This window comes from Marmota monax, unplaced genomic scaffold (genome assembly GCF_021218885.2).
Source record: "Marmota monax isolate L192 unplaced genomic scaffold, Marmota_monax_Labrador192_F-V1.1 WCK01_AAM20220418_F8-fsc00806, whole genome shotgun sequence".
NCBI lineage: Eukaryota > Metazoa > Chordata > Mammalia > Rodentia > Sciuridae > Marmota > Marmota monax.
Window position 1 is genome coordinate 73,836 of NW_026693140.1, and position 16,601 is coordinate 90,436.

The following is a 16,601-nucleotide window of genomic DNA, read 5'->3' on the forward strand; positions in this document are numbered from 1 at the left end:
ATGTTTTTTTAAAAAAAATGCAGATTCCTGAATAGGTGAAGCATTGGTTATAAAGTATTAAAGGGTAATGTAGACTGCAGTGAATGAGAATTTTCCCCATGCCTAAAGATATTCAAATTCTAATTTCACAGTTGTATACATAAAACATCTCTCTGGGATGTTGTTTAGGACCCTGAGCCAGCTACTTGATCACAATTTCTGGATTATAGCTTAGTTAAAGTTTTTGTGTGTGTATTTTGATTGTGAATAGTAAACCTATTTAATGGTCTTCCTAATTACCATCTTATATCCATAAAGGTGTTACTTGATTTCCTTTTAATTTTTTTATTAATGGGTAGTTAGATTATTTTTATTTATTTATTTTTTGGTGTTAGAGATAATAACAGAACTGTATCTAGACGTGATTTGTAATACCTCTCATCCCAGCTACTCAGGAGGCTTGAAGCAGGAGGATTGCAAGTTTGAGGCTAGCTTGGGCAACTTAATGAGACCCTGTCTCAAAAAAAAAAAAAAAAGAAAGAAAGAAAGAAAAAGAAAGTAGGGAAGTAGCTCAGTGTCAGGTTCTTCTGGGTTCAATCCCCAGTGCCATTTAAAAACAAATTAAAAAATATATAAAAATGGTTAAGATGATAAATTTTAAGTTATATATATTTTATAAAGATTGTTTAAAAGATGTAGAATATTCGAAGATGTAGCATTTTTCTTCCTTTGAATATTTGTCTTAAAATATAATCACTGAGTCAAAATCTATAAGACTTGTATGGTCTTCAATAATATTAATGGCAGCAATTTAAATTGGATTTTATAACTGTCTTATCTTGCCCTGATACTTCTTTTTGCAAGAACAGTCTTTAGAATTTTTAATAAATTTCAGGCAATGGCTTAAACAAGTATGGAAAGATAAGGTCAGAGAATAAGTGTTGAAGTGAGATTGGCAATTGTGAAAAAAAAAATTGGAAATATTTTAATTGCCATGTTTAATAATTAATGGTATGACTGTACTAGTAAATAGTCACTAAAAAAGAAAAAGATGCACTGCCGCAGTCCGGCTGCAGCAAAATAACTGGGGGGTGACGAACAACTTGTGTACGTTGATACAGCAGGAATAGGAGCCGTTTATTGCAGGACAGGAGCAGTATTTATACATTCCACACAGCTTATCTAATTAGCATAAACTAGATACATCAGTCAACCAATAAGGAATCTCCACACTTAATGGCTCGCTTTTGTTACTTCTCAAACCACTCCCTCTGGCATTTTGCCAGGCACCATCCAGACTTGTTTACGAACTCTAACATTCCCCTGGCAAAATGCCAGGTGTTATTTTGACTTGTTTACAGACTCCAACAATGCACATGTTCTGGTACAAAAAATATACAAAACATTTTGTAAAGGAAGCTAATGGTATCACATAACCCAATTTGAACTTTTGAAACAATTTTTATAATAAAATATATAACTTAAAATTTATCATCTTAACCATTTTTACATATTTTTAATTTGTTCTGATTAATTATACATGACAGAATGCATTTGGCACATCATACATAAGTGGAGTATAACTTCTCATTCATCTGGTTGTATGTTATATAGAGTTACACAGGTCACATAATCATATATGCTCATGGAGTAATAATGGCTGATTCATTCTACTATCATTCCTCTCCCAAAATCCCCTCACCCCCTTCACTCCCTTTGTCTAGTTCAAAATACCTCTGTCCCCTCCCCTATTGTGAATTAACATCCACGTATCAGAGAAAACATTCGGCCTTTAGTTCTTTGGATTGACTTATTACACTTAGCATATTATTCTCCACATCCTTGTATTTACTGGCAAATGCCATAATTTCATTCTTCTTTGAGACTGAGCAATATTTCATTGGGAATATCTATCACAATTTCTTTATCCATTCATCTGTTGAAGGGCACCTAGGTTGGTTCCATAATTTAGATATTGTGAATTAAGCTGTATCACTGTAGTATGCTGATTTTAAGTCCTTTGGATATAGACCGAGGAGTGTGATAACTGGATCAAATGGTGATTTCTTTCCAAGTTTTCTTAGGAAATTTCCATACTGCTTTCTATAGTGATTGCACCAATTTGCAGTCACACTAGCAATGTCTGAGTGTACCTTTTCCCTTTCCCTCCACATCCTTGCCAACATTTTTTGTTTCTTGTATTCTTGATGATTGTCATTCTGACTGGGGTGAATTGGAATCTCAGTTTTGATTTGCATTTCTCAAATTACTAAAAATGTTGAACATTTTTTCATATATTTGTTGGTTGATTGTATTTCTTCTTCCTGCAAAGTGTCGGTTCAGTTCCTTAGCCCATTGATTGGGTTGTTTGTTGTTTTTGGTGTTGAGTTTTTTGAGTTCTTATGGAAATTAATGCTCTATCTGAGGTGCATGTGGTAAAGATTTTTTTCCCATTTTGTAGGCTCTCCACATTATTGATTGTTTCCTTTGCTGAGAAGAAACTTTTTAGTTTGAGTCCATCCCATTTATTGATTTTTGATTTTACTTCTTGCACTTTAGGAGTCTTGTTAAGTTGACTTCCTAAGTCAGTTCCTAAGCTGACATGGTGAAGACTTGAGCCTACTTTTTCTTCCATTAGGCCCAGGGTCTCTGTTCTAGTGCCTGTCTTTGGTCCACTTTGAGTTGATTTTTGTGCAGGGTGAGAGATAGACGTTTAATTTCATTTTGTTACATATGAATTTCCAGTTTTCTCAGCACCATTTGTTGAAGAATCTGTCTTTTTTCTGATGTATTTTTTTTTTTTTTTTTGGTGACTTTGTCTACTATGAGATAACTGTATTTATGTGGGTTTGTCTCTGTGTCTTCTATTCTCATTGGTCTACATGTCTGTTTTGATGCCAACACCATGCTGTTTTTGTTACTATGGCTCTGTAGTATAATTTAAGGTTTGGTATTGTGGTGCCTCCTGTTTCATTTTTCTTGCTAAAGATTGCTTTGGCTATTCTGGGTCTCTTATTTTTTGTAAATGAATTTTATGATTGCTTTTTCTGTTTCTATGAAGAATATCATTGGGATTTTTTTTATTTTTTTTTTTGTACCAGGGATTGAACTCAGCGGCTCTCAGCCACTGATCCACTGAGCCACATCCTCAGCCCTATTTTGTATTTTATTTAGAGACAGAGTCTCACTGAGTTGCTTAGTGCCTCACTTTTTCTGAGGCTGGCATTGAACTTGAGATCCTTCTGCTTCAGCGTAATCTAAGAGCATGAGAAATCTTCTGAGGTCTTCCTCAATTTCTTTCTTTAGTGTTCTATAGTTTTCATTGTAGAGGTCTTTCACTTCTTTTGTTAGATTGATAACCCAATTTTTTGTGTGTGTGTGGCTATTGTGAATGGGGCAGTTTTCCTAATTCTCTTTCAGTGAATTCCTCACTCATGTGTAGGAATGCATTTGAGTGCTTAGCCATGTTTATTATTTTTTTAATATGTATTTTTTAGTTGTAGATGGACACAATATCTTTATTTTATTTTTATGTGGTGCTGAGGATCGAACCCAGTGCCTCACGTGTGCCAGGTGAGTGCTCTACCACTGAGCCCAAGCCCTGCTTAACCATTTTTAAATGTGCAGCTCAGTATGTTCATATTTCCGTATGTGATGGCACACACTTGTAATTCCAGCAACTTAGAAAGAGGCTTAGCAAGAGGCTCACAAGTTGGAGGCCAGCCTGGGAAATTTAGTGAGATTCTGTCTCAAAAAACAAGAAGGACTGGGGATGTAGCTCAGTGATAAAGTGCCCCTAGGTTTAATCCCCAATAGCTCTCACCCAAAAAAGAAATAGGTTGCAAAACAATCTAAACATATCTCCAATATTTTTTTATCTTATAAAATGGAAACTGTGCCCACTAAGTAACAATTCCCTTTTCTCTGCTTCCCCCAATTCCTAGCAGCCATCAGCCTATTTGATGTTTCTTTGAGTTTGACTACCTCATGTGGCTTATTTTTTATGTCCTTAGAGGTCAGCCATGTTATATGTACCAGAATTTCCTTCCTTTTTTTAAGGCTAAATAATATTTTTATATGCATGTGTTTTATAATTCTATTCTTCTGTAGGACACATTTATGTTGTTTCCAGCCTCTTAGCTTTTGTGAATAATCCTGCCATAAACAAATGTAGAAATGTCTTTGAGATTTTGCTTTTATTTCTTTTGGATTTATGCACACAAGTGAAGTTGCTGTGTCCGATGGTGAATTTATTTTTAATTTTTTGAGGACCCATCATATACTGTTTCCTAACAGCTGCACCATTATTATTTCTCACCAGCATTGCTTTTACCTTCTCCACATCCTTGTCAATGTTTGTTATTTTGTTTGTTTAATGGCAGCCACCTTGGCATCTCTCTTGTAGTATGACATAAATATCTTGGTGTGGTTTTGATGAACGATGTTGAGTATTTTTTCATATGCATATTAGCCATCTGTATATTTTCTTTGGAGAAATGTCTATTCAGGTTCCTTGACCACTTTTAAATTAGGTATCTTTTGTCATTAGATTGTAGAAGAAGTTCCTTATATATATTTGGGACATTAACTCCTTATCAGGTATATCAGATTTGCATACAACATTTTCTCCCATTCTATAGTCTGCCTTTGCATCTTGCTGATTGTGTCCTTTGATGCACAGAAGTTTTAAGTTTGGGGGATCAGGTGCTGGGGATTGAACTCGGGCATTCAACCACTGAGCCACATTCCTAGCCCTATTTTGTATTTTGTTTAGAGACAGGGTCTGAGTTGCTTATTAGCATCTAGTTTTTTGCTGAGGCTGGCTTTGAACTGGTGATCTTCCTGCCTCAGCCTTCCAAGCCACTGGGATTACAGGTGTGCACCACTATGCCTGTACTTTTGTTGTCATATCCAAGAGTCATTGACAAATAAAATGTCATGAAGTTTTCCCCCTAGATTTTGTGCTAAGAGTTATAACTTTAGGTCTTGTTATGACTTAGTTTTTGTATGTGATGTTTGGTAGTGACCCAGTTTTTTTCCTTTTTCATGTTGATCTCTAGTGTCCCCAGACTGACTGACTGACTGACTATCTATCTATCTATCTATTTATTTCTTACTAGGGATTGAACCCAGGGTGATTTATCACTGGCTATACCCCTCAGTCCTATTTATATATTTATTTTGAGACTGGATCTTGCCAAATTGCTGAGGCTGGTCTGAAACTTGTGAGCCTCTTGCTTAAGCCTCCTGAGTTGTTGGGATTACAAGTGTGTAATGCCTGGCTAATGTCTTTCATCAATTTTTTTGTAGTTTTTTATTGTACTATATGTCTGTATGTATATGTGTTTGTATATATATGCTACCTCATGTATAGTAAATTTCTGGAAAATTATACATAGGACCAGGATGGAAGGGGAGGGAGGTGTTTTTTTTTTTTTGTTTTTTTTTTTTTGTGTGTGTGTGTGTGTGGTGCTAGGTGCTAGGTATTGAACCCAGGGCCTTATACATACATGCTAAGCAAGGGTGTAGCCACTGAGCTACACCCTTGGTCTGAGAATTTATTTCTTTCTTTTTAAATATTTTTTTATTTTTTCATTGTGGTTGTACACAATACCTTTTACTGATTTATTTTCATGTGTTGCCGAGGATCGAACCCAGGGCGCCGCATTGCTAGGCAAGCACTCTATTGCTGAGCCACAACCGCAGCCTGAGAATTGATTTCTTAATGTCATTTTAAAAACAATTTCCTTTTTTTTCCTTTTGTATACCCCAAATTTTTGTTAATGTTAAAATCCCAAACCATGGAGTAGCTTTGGGATTTTAACATTATTATTATTTGTAGCTTATTAAGTGGCTTAACTTCATGCCCTAGAAGTGAGTGATATTTAACTATAGATCAAGTGACATGCATGACTGAAAAATAACATGACAACCTTTGTGACACATTTTGCTAGAGTGGGGATTTTCCCTCCACCAGGTAGACATATATTGACTGGGATGACCTTACACAATTATTTGGTTTCTTTTTTAACTATGAGTCTTCCCAGTTAAAGTAATACTCTACCTATAAGCTGTTGCAGATGAAAGTAGTATAACAGATGCTTCTCTCTGCTTCTGTTTTGCTTTATTCCATGTAGTGCTGGTCAGTAGAAGGGCACAATCATATTGGCTCTAATTTCTAAGCAAATGAGAGCCTAGGAGGGAAAAGCCTCAAAGGATTGAGCTGAAGAGTCAAATACGTTATTTTGAATCTTGCCTCACTACCCTGTTACTTGAAACTTTAGTTAATTCTGTAGTACAGGGTTAGTACTACCTAGCACATAAGGTTATTGTGAAATAGCAAATGGAAATCTAAAGAAGAGCTTGCACATAGTAGGTGATTAGTGACTTTTAACTCCTTTCTTCTTAAAAAAGAATCTGCCAAAATGCCGTTGTATACTTGCAAGACTAGCTGAGGCGTGTCTCTTGCCAGCTCTAAGGCAGCCACCCACACATTATGGAATAAGTCTCCACCAAACCCAAATTCTCTTGACAGGGTTAGTATATGACAGATAGAGCAATAGTTTAAGTTGGAAATCAAGGTCGTGGATATTATTCCCTTGTTTAAGGAAAGGGGCAAGGAAAAGTACCTAAAACAAGACTGTAAACAAAAAAATATCTGTAATCTTGGTCCTGTGATATGGGAAAATAAAGTACACTACCTAGGTTGTCTACCTGATCTTTCATTGTAAAACAAGTTTTACAGCTCCTGCTGTAGTAGACTGTGACATAATGGTGGGAAATGAACAGAAGTAAGAGGTAATGTTAAGGTATAAGAAAGAGGGTTTGAAATGGCTCACGTCCTCTCTTTCTCTGGTATGCCTGTTGCCCTTGAACCTCTGCATGACTCGGTCTCCCTTTTGGTTTTAAGGTCCTGTAAGTCCTTCCTCAACATGCTGCTTTGTTTGCCATCTTAACAGGGAGGGTGAACTGGTTCAGTTTCATTTCAGCAAGTCCAAGCCTGCTTTTCAAATGGTACTGGCAATTACTTCCCTGGCATTTTAAGTTGGTCAATGTGAAGAAAGCTGGGACCTTTCATTCTAGAATATCGTTCTTGCTTTCCAAACACCAGATGACCCTATCTCTGTCAAAGAGTAATTGGAACAGAAAAAATCATGCCATCATTTTCCTTTCTTTATCTTATTGTGACAGTACCATTTACATATAGGTCTTTAAGCTAAAAGATGTTGAACATGGAAAGAATTGACATTGGAACTAGAGGCCAGTAGGAGGTGTCTCCCTGGTCAGGTCATCAGTGAGAGCTTGGTTATTCTCCATACCAGGGCATCAGATCAAAAGGGTTGCATTTCTCAGTACACCCCTAGAGTGACGAGGCTTAAGAAATAGTGACTATGAAAGTATTCAGAAGTATGGTAGAATGATTGGAATTGTGGACTAGCAAAAAACAGAACCTAGAAAAATAAAGGCAGTTCAAAAAATAAATATGATTAGAAACCATGAACTAACAAATGTCAGAAGGACTGAGGCAGGAACCAAAAAATAGTGCTAGCATTCCAGGAGAATTTTGATCCATTTCTGTGGGTTTATTCACCAAGGGCTCTGTAAGTTCAACATTTGGCTAAAGCTCTTGACACCCATACAATCATTGATAGGGTCAGGAGCAGAAATGGAGCCGATTTAAAACACTGTGACTCACCCCTCATTTTGCTTTGTTTATCACAGTTCTCCTGTACTTGTATTTTTGGTTTCAATACCCTTTCTCATGTACCACAAAAGAGGCTAACAAGAAGCCGGGCATGATGACACATACCTGTAATCCCAGCAACTGAAGCAGGAGGATCACAAGTTCAAGGCCAGCCTCAGCAATTTAATGAGACTCTCAAAATAAAATATAAGGACTTGGGTGGAGTATGGCTCAGTGGTTAAGCACCTCTGGGTTCAATCCCTGGTTTAAAAAAAAAAAAAGCGAATGATGGAGTTATTTCTCTTTGAGATTAAACCAAGATCTTGGGTTGAAAGGGATTAAATTTCTTAAACATGTAGGACATCAGGACAGTTAAAGAATCCTGAGTCTTCAGCTGTCAGGGTTTCTTATTGCCTTAGCCCTCGTCATAGCACATCACACAGCAGCCTCACTTGGGTCTTCCTCTCTCCTGACATTGGGAGCATGAATGACATAGACTGGGAAGTACAATGTTTTTATTGAACTTTATTAAACCCACAAAAAGGAAGTGGCAGATTGCCAATAAAACCAGAAGACCTTTCTCATTTTCATTACATTCTTAGGATGGAGAGAGACTACAGGAAAGTCTCTAGAATATTATGTTGGATCATGTCTAAATCAAGGTTCTTAATTCATTATGTCCCACTGTTCTATATAGAATTGAAAACTTGGGACTGAATGGGTTAATGTTTCAGACCAACCTTACAATGGGTAGGAAAATCTAGATGTAGATACTCAAAGAAATTACTCAGATTTCATCTTCTTCTCTGTTGGGTTACTGTTAGCAGTTCCTTCCTCTGGTGTTCAGCCATTATAAGAGAGAATTGAATCCTAGGCATAGACCCTGATTCCTGAGTTTTCAGAAGGGAAAGCGCTCCACAGAAGGGTAGGCATGTTAGAAAGTGCTGCCTTTTTCACTGTTTTAACTTAGCCCGAGATTCAGTTAGCAAAAACTTATGAAGACATGACACAAAAGAATAAAGCTGGCATCAGTGGGTTTCCTGGTGACTGCTTTGGATAAAGGGAACCTTTTGAAAAAAAGCAGGTGAATATTGGACTCTTCTTACTGTTTGTCCTCCAGTGTTTGCCTGAAGACCAAGTTCTGCTCCCTCTTTCTCCCTTTCTACACACCTTAAACTCCTTCCTCTTCCCTCCTCCTCCCCCCATAGGAAGAGACTCTGAGTGGCCTGTTAATTAGAAAATCTATAACTGATAGAGACTTAGTTGCTGGACTGGTCTTTGTAAAAATAATCTGCCTTTGGGAGAGAATGAATAAATCAGGGTATCTAACTCTGTTGTAGTGTGGTTCAAAGTTCAGTGACCAGAGCCTTAAGTGAACATGCTTGCTGTTTTATTTTGGGGGTTCTAAATTTCTTGTATATGTGTCAGGGACTTCAGCAAAGTGTTGATGTGGCAGCTGGTGTTTTTTGAATGCTGCTTTCTTCACCATGCTGTTAAAATAAGCATTTTACCTATATGAACAAATCGAATTCTCTGGACAGCATGAGGTAGATAACAGATGAGGAGACTGAGGCAAAGATTGGTAACTCGCCCAAGGATACAGCATGGCCAAGATTCAACCTCAGGCAATTTGTCTCCAAAGTCTGCTCTTCAAGGACCGCCAAGTTTATCATTGTTCTCATTTATAATAGTCTGTTTTTACCTTGGATTACAAAAAGATCTGAAGCAGAATCAAGAGACAGTGGACACTCCTCAAAGAGTTGGGACCATCCTCAGTGTGCCTCAGTGTCATGGTTAGTTCTTTATAGAATATGTCTCTCTCCTCAGTCAAGGACCACCTGCCTTTTCTCTTCTAGTGCTGAGGAATGTAAGCAAGTTTGCTGGGCCTTGCGAGACTTCACCAGATTGTTTCGATAGCTCACACTCCTGCACTGTGCCTGTCACCCAGGTGAGTAGTATGTGCTTCCACCTTTTCCTGAGCTTTCAGGAGGTTTGGGGATGGGGAGAAGTTTAATGCCCATCATGGGACCAGTCATGTAGCTAGACTAAGAAAAAGACTTAAAGAGTTTAACTGTGCCACACAACTGGGGAATACAGGGCCCTCATTTTTTGAGCTATGGCAGCCATATAATTCTAGTGTATTCGGATGTCATTTTTACTTGAATAACAAAATAACTACTATAATGAGTATGGTAACAAATAAGTATCTTTACCTTTAACCTGGCTACTGATGGAAACAGTGCTGGCCAGAAGTTGACTTTGATAACATGACACCATCCTCCTAGGACTGACCTTCCAGATATGATGAGCATGGAGCTTGTTCTTACTGCCTTTTGTTTTTTTTAATACTGAAATGCTGTGCCTTGACCAGCGGGTGGTACAGGAAAGAAGTAGCCGCTTTGGCCATTGTTTTTCTCCTCCTGTTTCCTGTCTGCTTATTACAAAGCAAAGCAAAAAGCTTAGCTGAGGAAAATCTTGGTAGTAGAATTTGGGTGCTAGGTTTTTTGTTTCTTTGTTTTTTTGGTACTGAGGATTGAAATCAGGGGTACTCAACTACTGAGCCACATCCCCAGACCTATTTCATATTTTATTTAGAGACAGGGTCTCACTGAGTTGCTTAGTGCCTCACAGTAAGTGCTAGTGCTTAGACTGGTTTTGAACTCATGATTCTCCTGTCTAAGCCTCCCAAGCCACTGGGATTACAGGGGTGTGTCACCACAATGGGCACCCTTTGACATATTAAGCCCCTTTGACATATTAAGGAGAGTTTATTCTCCTAGAAGGCAATTCTCTCTGAATCTGGGGCCCTGATCTGTAGTTTTTGTGGTAAATGCATTAATAACTCAAAGTGACATTCAGCAGTGACTTGCCACATCAAAATTTATTTTAAACTTTGTTTTTTTTAATGAGTAATATAATCTGGGATCATTGAGTTTTACATGTGTTTCTAATAACAGTGATGCACCTCAAAGTGTTGTTCATGGACAGCTATAGATGTTCATAGCTGCATTTATTGAGCACTTTCTAGGTATCTCATACTACTATGCATTCTTTATATATTATGTATTATATCTTTATGTATTAACTAAGAAATCCTCATTCAATCCTCTAGGTTAGTTACTACTATTCTCATTTTACATATGAGGATCTCAAGTTCAGAGATGTTTAACAGTTTGCCTAATTGTGTCAGTTAGTAACTGATGGAGCCGTAATTCAAGTGTTGACATTCTGGTGTCGGTGTCCTCACTTTTTAACAATTTCATTTAACACCTCTATAATAACTACTTGTTATTCAAGTAAAAATGACATCCGAATACACTATACATACTCCTTCCATAGAGTCTAAATCAGTGGTTTAAAAGCTTTTGTTAATAGGCAAAGCCTTCTTAGAAAGTAAATCGTAATGAAACGTCTTTATTTAATAAAGTGGAGCTTTTTTGGTTGGTTTGAAATGGAAGGCCTGGGCCCGTCATTTGGCTTTTTCCTGATGCCACCCACACATCCCTGTTTCCACAGTCCAGTCAGCATTGGAGATGCACTCAAGCAGCATTTCATTAAAGTAAGTTCCCTTAAGATCATAGATTTTTAAAAATTTAACTTTTTATTGTTGTTGCTGCTTTGTATTGTTGTTGCTGCTTTTTTCCTTAACAGGTATCATGACAGAATACAGAATGTGATGCCTGAGCAATTATAGAAACCTCTGCCTTGAGATTTCTTTTATAAAATGCTCACTAGCTTCTTGGGCACAGTTATTGACTGTCTTCTTTCTTCTTGTCAGGAATGTCTTTTTTAATTAGAAGACAGGAAGAAAACAAAACCCAGACTGTGTCCCACAATCAGAAACCTCCGACGCGGCAGAGGGGCCTTCACTGCCCCCAGGGTGTCCAACCCAGACAGGGAGAGACTCCAGCCTTCCCAGGCGTCCTGAGGAGTTCCTGTTTGGGGGTGTGAGGGAAAATCAGCGCGGTTTAAAAAAGATGGCTGCAGCCTGTCCGGCGTGGTGGGAGGGGAGCTGGTTTCCTGGTGAACTTGTTTCTAAAAGGAAAAACAATTTCAAGGAAATAAAAAGGAAAGCTAAACTGAAACCAGTACTGAAACATTCGCCTGATAAGCAAATGGTATACACAGATACAACACGCTAAGTGCAGTACACATAGAAAAACAAAAGTGAGGACTTGATGTGAAACAAAAATATTCACTTAGGGAAAATGTGGGAAATCAAATGAATTTTAAATAGCTACAGTTGGAAGTAAAGGGTCAGGGTCATCTCTGAGAATTTTCTATTGTTTCACCTTCTTTCCCTCTCCTACTCCCCCTCCACTTCCCAACTTTAACACACGTGAATAGAAATATTCCTCCCCCAACTGTTCTTCCTGCCTTGAGTTGTTATGACAAGAAGCCTATTCTTCTATATGTCATGGTCATGTCAGTGATACTCAGGACCAGCCAGGGTCAAAATTCATATTTATGTATAACCCAACCCTGACCCTATTCAATCTCTGAATCCAGCCTTTGAGGAGGAAGAGCCACATTGAGGTATTGAGGTGGGGGGGATAGGATATAAATGTGTATTTTGTTTAGTTTTTCTTTCTTTTTTTTTTTTTTTTCCTTAGCAAACTATTCACCCACAGACATGAGGAAAAAAAATAGGGTGGGAGAAGCAGAAGTGTTTACAGGGCTAATTGTATTTTACTAAAAAGCGTGGAAACTAACTGACTTCTTGTGGGGATAAGGGCCAAAGTGGGGAGCCCAAACAGATCTTAATGTTTAAAAGGAGTGCAGCCCTGCACAGCCATTAGATTTGAGGGCACTGTTCTGTCTGGTGTTGTAGCCATCTCAAGAACAAATGAACAGCAACAAAACAACTGCAAAAAAAAAAAAAAAAGACAATAAATTTTTAAAATGTAATCAGTGTTTCTTTGTTTTTACTTCCATTTACTACCTCCCAATTCTGAAATGATTTGGTCAGAGCAGCTAAGTAAGCAACTTTAGTTGGTACCTCATAGACAGCTGGGTATGGAGTTGAAAGGTCAAGCCCTTGCCCTGTACCATAGACTCTGCAGGGAAGTGGCTTTCTGCAGGCTTTATTCTTCTAGTTCACCCTAAAGCTCCTCATGCTGCTTTTCACACCTTTCATGTCACTTCAGTAAGGTAAAAAAGGAAGCCATTCCTTCATGGTAAACTAGAAGCAAGCTTGCTTTTCTCCTCCATGGTCCCCTAAGTTAGATTGTTCTTAACTACAGAGCTGCTGGTCTTTTACTTATGTATATATGTGTACATACATATATATATATATACACACACACATATAGCTATATATTTTTGTTAATGATAAGGCTTTAAGTGTATACATATATGTGGTTTTATTGAACTATAATTGACAATAAACTGCACCTTTGGGGGGCAAAGCTACTGTGGATTGAACCCAGGGACATTTTGCATTGAGCTACATTCCCAACTGTTTTTTTTTTTTTTTTTTTTTTTTTGAGATGGGGTCTCACTAAGTTGCTGAAGCTAACCTTGTCTTGTGGTCCTTGTGCTTTAACTTCCGGAGTCTCTAGGGTTGTAGGTGTGTGCCACTGTGCCTGGCTAAACTGTACAGAATGTATACAGTTTAATAAGCTTTGACATGATATACCTATGATACCATTGCCACAGTCAAGATAGCATATAGGATCAGGCATGGTGGTACACGCCTATAATTCCAGTGACTCAATAGGCTGAGGCAGGAGGATCAAAAGTTCCAGGCCAGCCTAGGCAACCTAGCAAGACCCTTCCCAAAATTAAAAAATAAAAAGGCTGGAAATGTAGCTCAGTCTTAGAGCACCTGGATTCTATCCCAGTACCCACTCCCCCAATGGTTCACATATTCTTTACCTACCAATTTTCCCGAGAGTCCCTAGGTGATGGCTTTCTCCTGTTCTCTCCCACCCTAGCAATCTGCTTTCTGCTACTATAGTTTATTTTCTTGAGTTTTATGTAAGTGGAATTAAACATTATGTTATGGTAATTAGGCTTTGAGCTAATATCCCTGACTACTGAACTGGCTCTCATTGATAACATCTGGCAGTATTGTTGGGACTGACATTTCTCTGCCTTTTCCTTCACTGTGTCACTTTTAACTTTTTCACTCCCGGGCTTGACCCCTCAAGCTACAGAGTGATATTTACAATCAGTGAAACAGGCCTTCCAGCATTACTTGAATCCATGGTATTCAGGGTCTTACTCTCTAAAGAGATGTTATTAGGAGAGCAAAAAACGTGAATGTGAAAGAGTGGAGTGAGGTTATCAAATCCTGGGGATCAGCACAGTTCCCTAGCCATCCCTCTCATGTTTTGGTTAAACAATAAAACCTTTAAGCCTAGTCCAACTGTACATTGCTGAACAACCAGTTGACTTTGCTCTGTTTAAGGAATTCGGCTTTTTTCACAAGAAGTTGCATCCTGGATTGAAAAATGTGGAATGCTTCATTTGGCCCTGCTAGCTACTGAATAAATAGCATGTGGAATGCGTATTCTAGTTAATGTCAAAAATGTCCTCTCTATAGCTATGGCTTTGAAAGCTGAACCCTGTCGTTAATGGCTCAGGGCCTCACAGTATATTTCCTGTGAGCCTTATAGATTTGAAAGAATCTTATTTGTGTTCCTGCATGGCATTATCTAGAGGAAGTAGAACTACCATCTTTCTCCCATATGTGCAGGTCAGCTAACTGTACCCTAACTTATCTAAGATCTAAGTTGTCTCCCCAAAGAGAGACAACTTATCTAAGTTGTCTCACCAAAGTAGTCAAGCCACTACCAAGAGGATCCCAAGAAGGGAATGTATGGTTCTCCCTTTACTTCTGGAGCTCATGTCTGTCACTTCTTTGGAATTTATCCACAAATTATCTGTTAAATGTATTGGTTAAGCCAAGAAATTTTAGTTACATGAAACACAAATCACCCATTGGGACTATTCCCAGCAAGATTACTAAAAAAGAATTTGCAATTTCTATGTACATATTTGGAAGGAATGATTAAAGATCGATGACTGAAAATGTAAGGTACGTAGACATAAAGGCACCTATGCTTTTGAATGGCATCAACACCTCAAATTTATTGTGCATATCCACCGTGTGTAACCCTGATTTAAGTGAATCATTTTACTAACTTGGAGCCAAGATCTGGAGCATGTAACAAAGTAGGTCTGATTTTGGGGGCGTATATTACCAGCAAATAAAGTGTCCTTCCAAGAACAGATCCTTAGCAAATGGAAACAACCATCAGTATCCTCTCCTGTAAAAAGACTGAAAAGGGGTGTGTTCTTGATGTCATTGAAGAGCTGGTAAGAGGAAGGAGTCTTAAATTAAAGGAATATTTCATTGCATACAAGGATAAATAAACTTGATGGAGAAGGAGGTACTTGGAAGAAGGAAGAGAGACTCCTGTGTACGTGGAATGTATTCATTCCCAGAACCGTGAGCATCAGTGTTCTCTGGATTCCAACCTAAAACAACAGCACTGGTCACCAAAGCAGTCAAGCCACTACCAAGAGGATCCCAAGAAGGAATGTATGGTTCTCCCTTTACCTCTGGAGTTCATGTCTGTCACTTCTTTTGAATTTATCCACAACTGACTACCACAACAGAAATCTAGAGGAAATGACAGTTTTTGTTTTTTTTTTTTTTTTTTTTTTAGAGGTACGAGGGATTGAACTCAGGGGCTCTCGACCACTGAGCCACATCCCCAAGCCCTATTTTGTATTTTATTTAAAGTCAGGTACTCACTGAGTTGCTTAGTGCCTCACTTTTGCTGAGGCTGACTTTGAACTCGTGATCCTCCTGCCTGAGCCTCCTGAGCCACTGGGATTATAGGCATGTGCCACTGTGCCTGGCCTAGTGTTTTCATTTTTGTTTTAAGAAATTGAAAAGAAAGTAGAAAGCCAAGGAAGATATAAGTAGTACTGGACTACCAGTGTTTATATAAAGCATGTAGTTCTTCCAAGCTTCCTTAATTCATCTACTCTGTCTCCCTACTCTCCAAGACACCAAGGGCTGCCTTCAGAGACAAGGACTATATTAAACTGGGAGAACATTCCCTGACTAAATTTAGCTGAGTAATACCATCAGGGAATGTGAGACAGTATTTCCATATTTGTCAGTTGTTTGAGAGAGGTTGGCAAATATGGGACATCTCCAAAGCTTAAAGCTTGTCGAGAGGAAATAGAATGGTACAGACCAGTGGGCAGTAAAGGTGCTAACCTTTGTAAATGACTGCAGACTGAGGACCTAGGTAAAGTTTCTTAAGGGGGTACAGGTTAATAATTCTGAAAACACCATATGTATGACAATATAGAAAAGCAGGGGGTTGGACTGGGGATATACAGTTCAGTTGGTGAGTGAGTGTCTCGCATGCACAAGGCCCTGGGTTCAATTCCCAGCACCAAAAAAAAGCAGGGGTTGGGAGTGGACTTCACTGTGGAAGAACTACTGGTAGTTAAAGTCAACAAGCAGCAGTGTAAATCATATACTCTCTTTTGAGCCATATCCTCAGCCATGTACTTTTTTTTTTTTCCTTTTCCAGAATGTTCCTTGAGTGTAGCTCACGGTAAAGTGCTGGCCTAGCATACATGGGGCTAAAGACACATGCTGAATATTTACACGTGTAATGTTATTTTCTGGATTTGCTTCAAAATTATCTTGGTGTGGAGTATGGATGGAAATTTAGATAAGAAAGATTGATTATAAACTGATAGTTATTGAAGCTGCTACATGGGAATTTTCTATTATCCTTCCAATTTTCAAAAATGTTTAAAATTTTGCATGATAAAACAATAAATTGTCAGTCCAGAAAATTATACTCATGAGCTATCTCATATTCAAACAACATTATCTAATAGCATATGAATATACATGAGGATAAGAGACTAACTGGTCCCAAATGTAGCTAGAATCCCAGGC

General features: G+C 38.2%; 1 protein-coding gene across 11 annotated transcripts in view; it reads left to right on the top strand.

Moving 5' to 3' along the window:
• The window catches only part of Tnpo3 (transportin 3), a 47,215-nt gene that overhangs the window by 8,509 nt on the left and 22,105 nt on the right, over positions 1-16,601 (top strand). For 3 of the 11 annotated variants that reach the window (XM_058582815.1, XM_058582810.1, XM_046455035.2), the window contains exon 7: positions 9,520-9,611. The exons of 1 other annotated variant lie outside the window; for it this stretch is intronic. In XM_058582815.1, coding sequence (XP_058438798.1) covers positions 9,520-9,580 — 61 coding nt within the window. In that variant the 3' untranslated portion in view covers positions 9,581-9,611. Of the gene's footprint in view, positions 1-9,519; positions 9,612-11,090; positions 11,223-11,441; positions 11,749-14,075; positions 16,496-16,601 lie in introns of those variants that run through there. 7 more of the 11 variants (XM_058582814.1, XM_058582811.1, XM_058582817.1 and 4 more) reach the window with 6 other exon arrangements.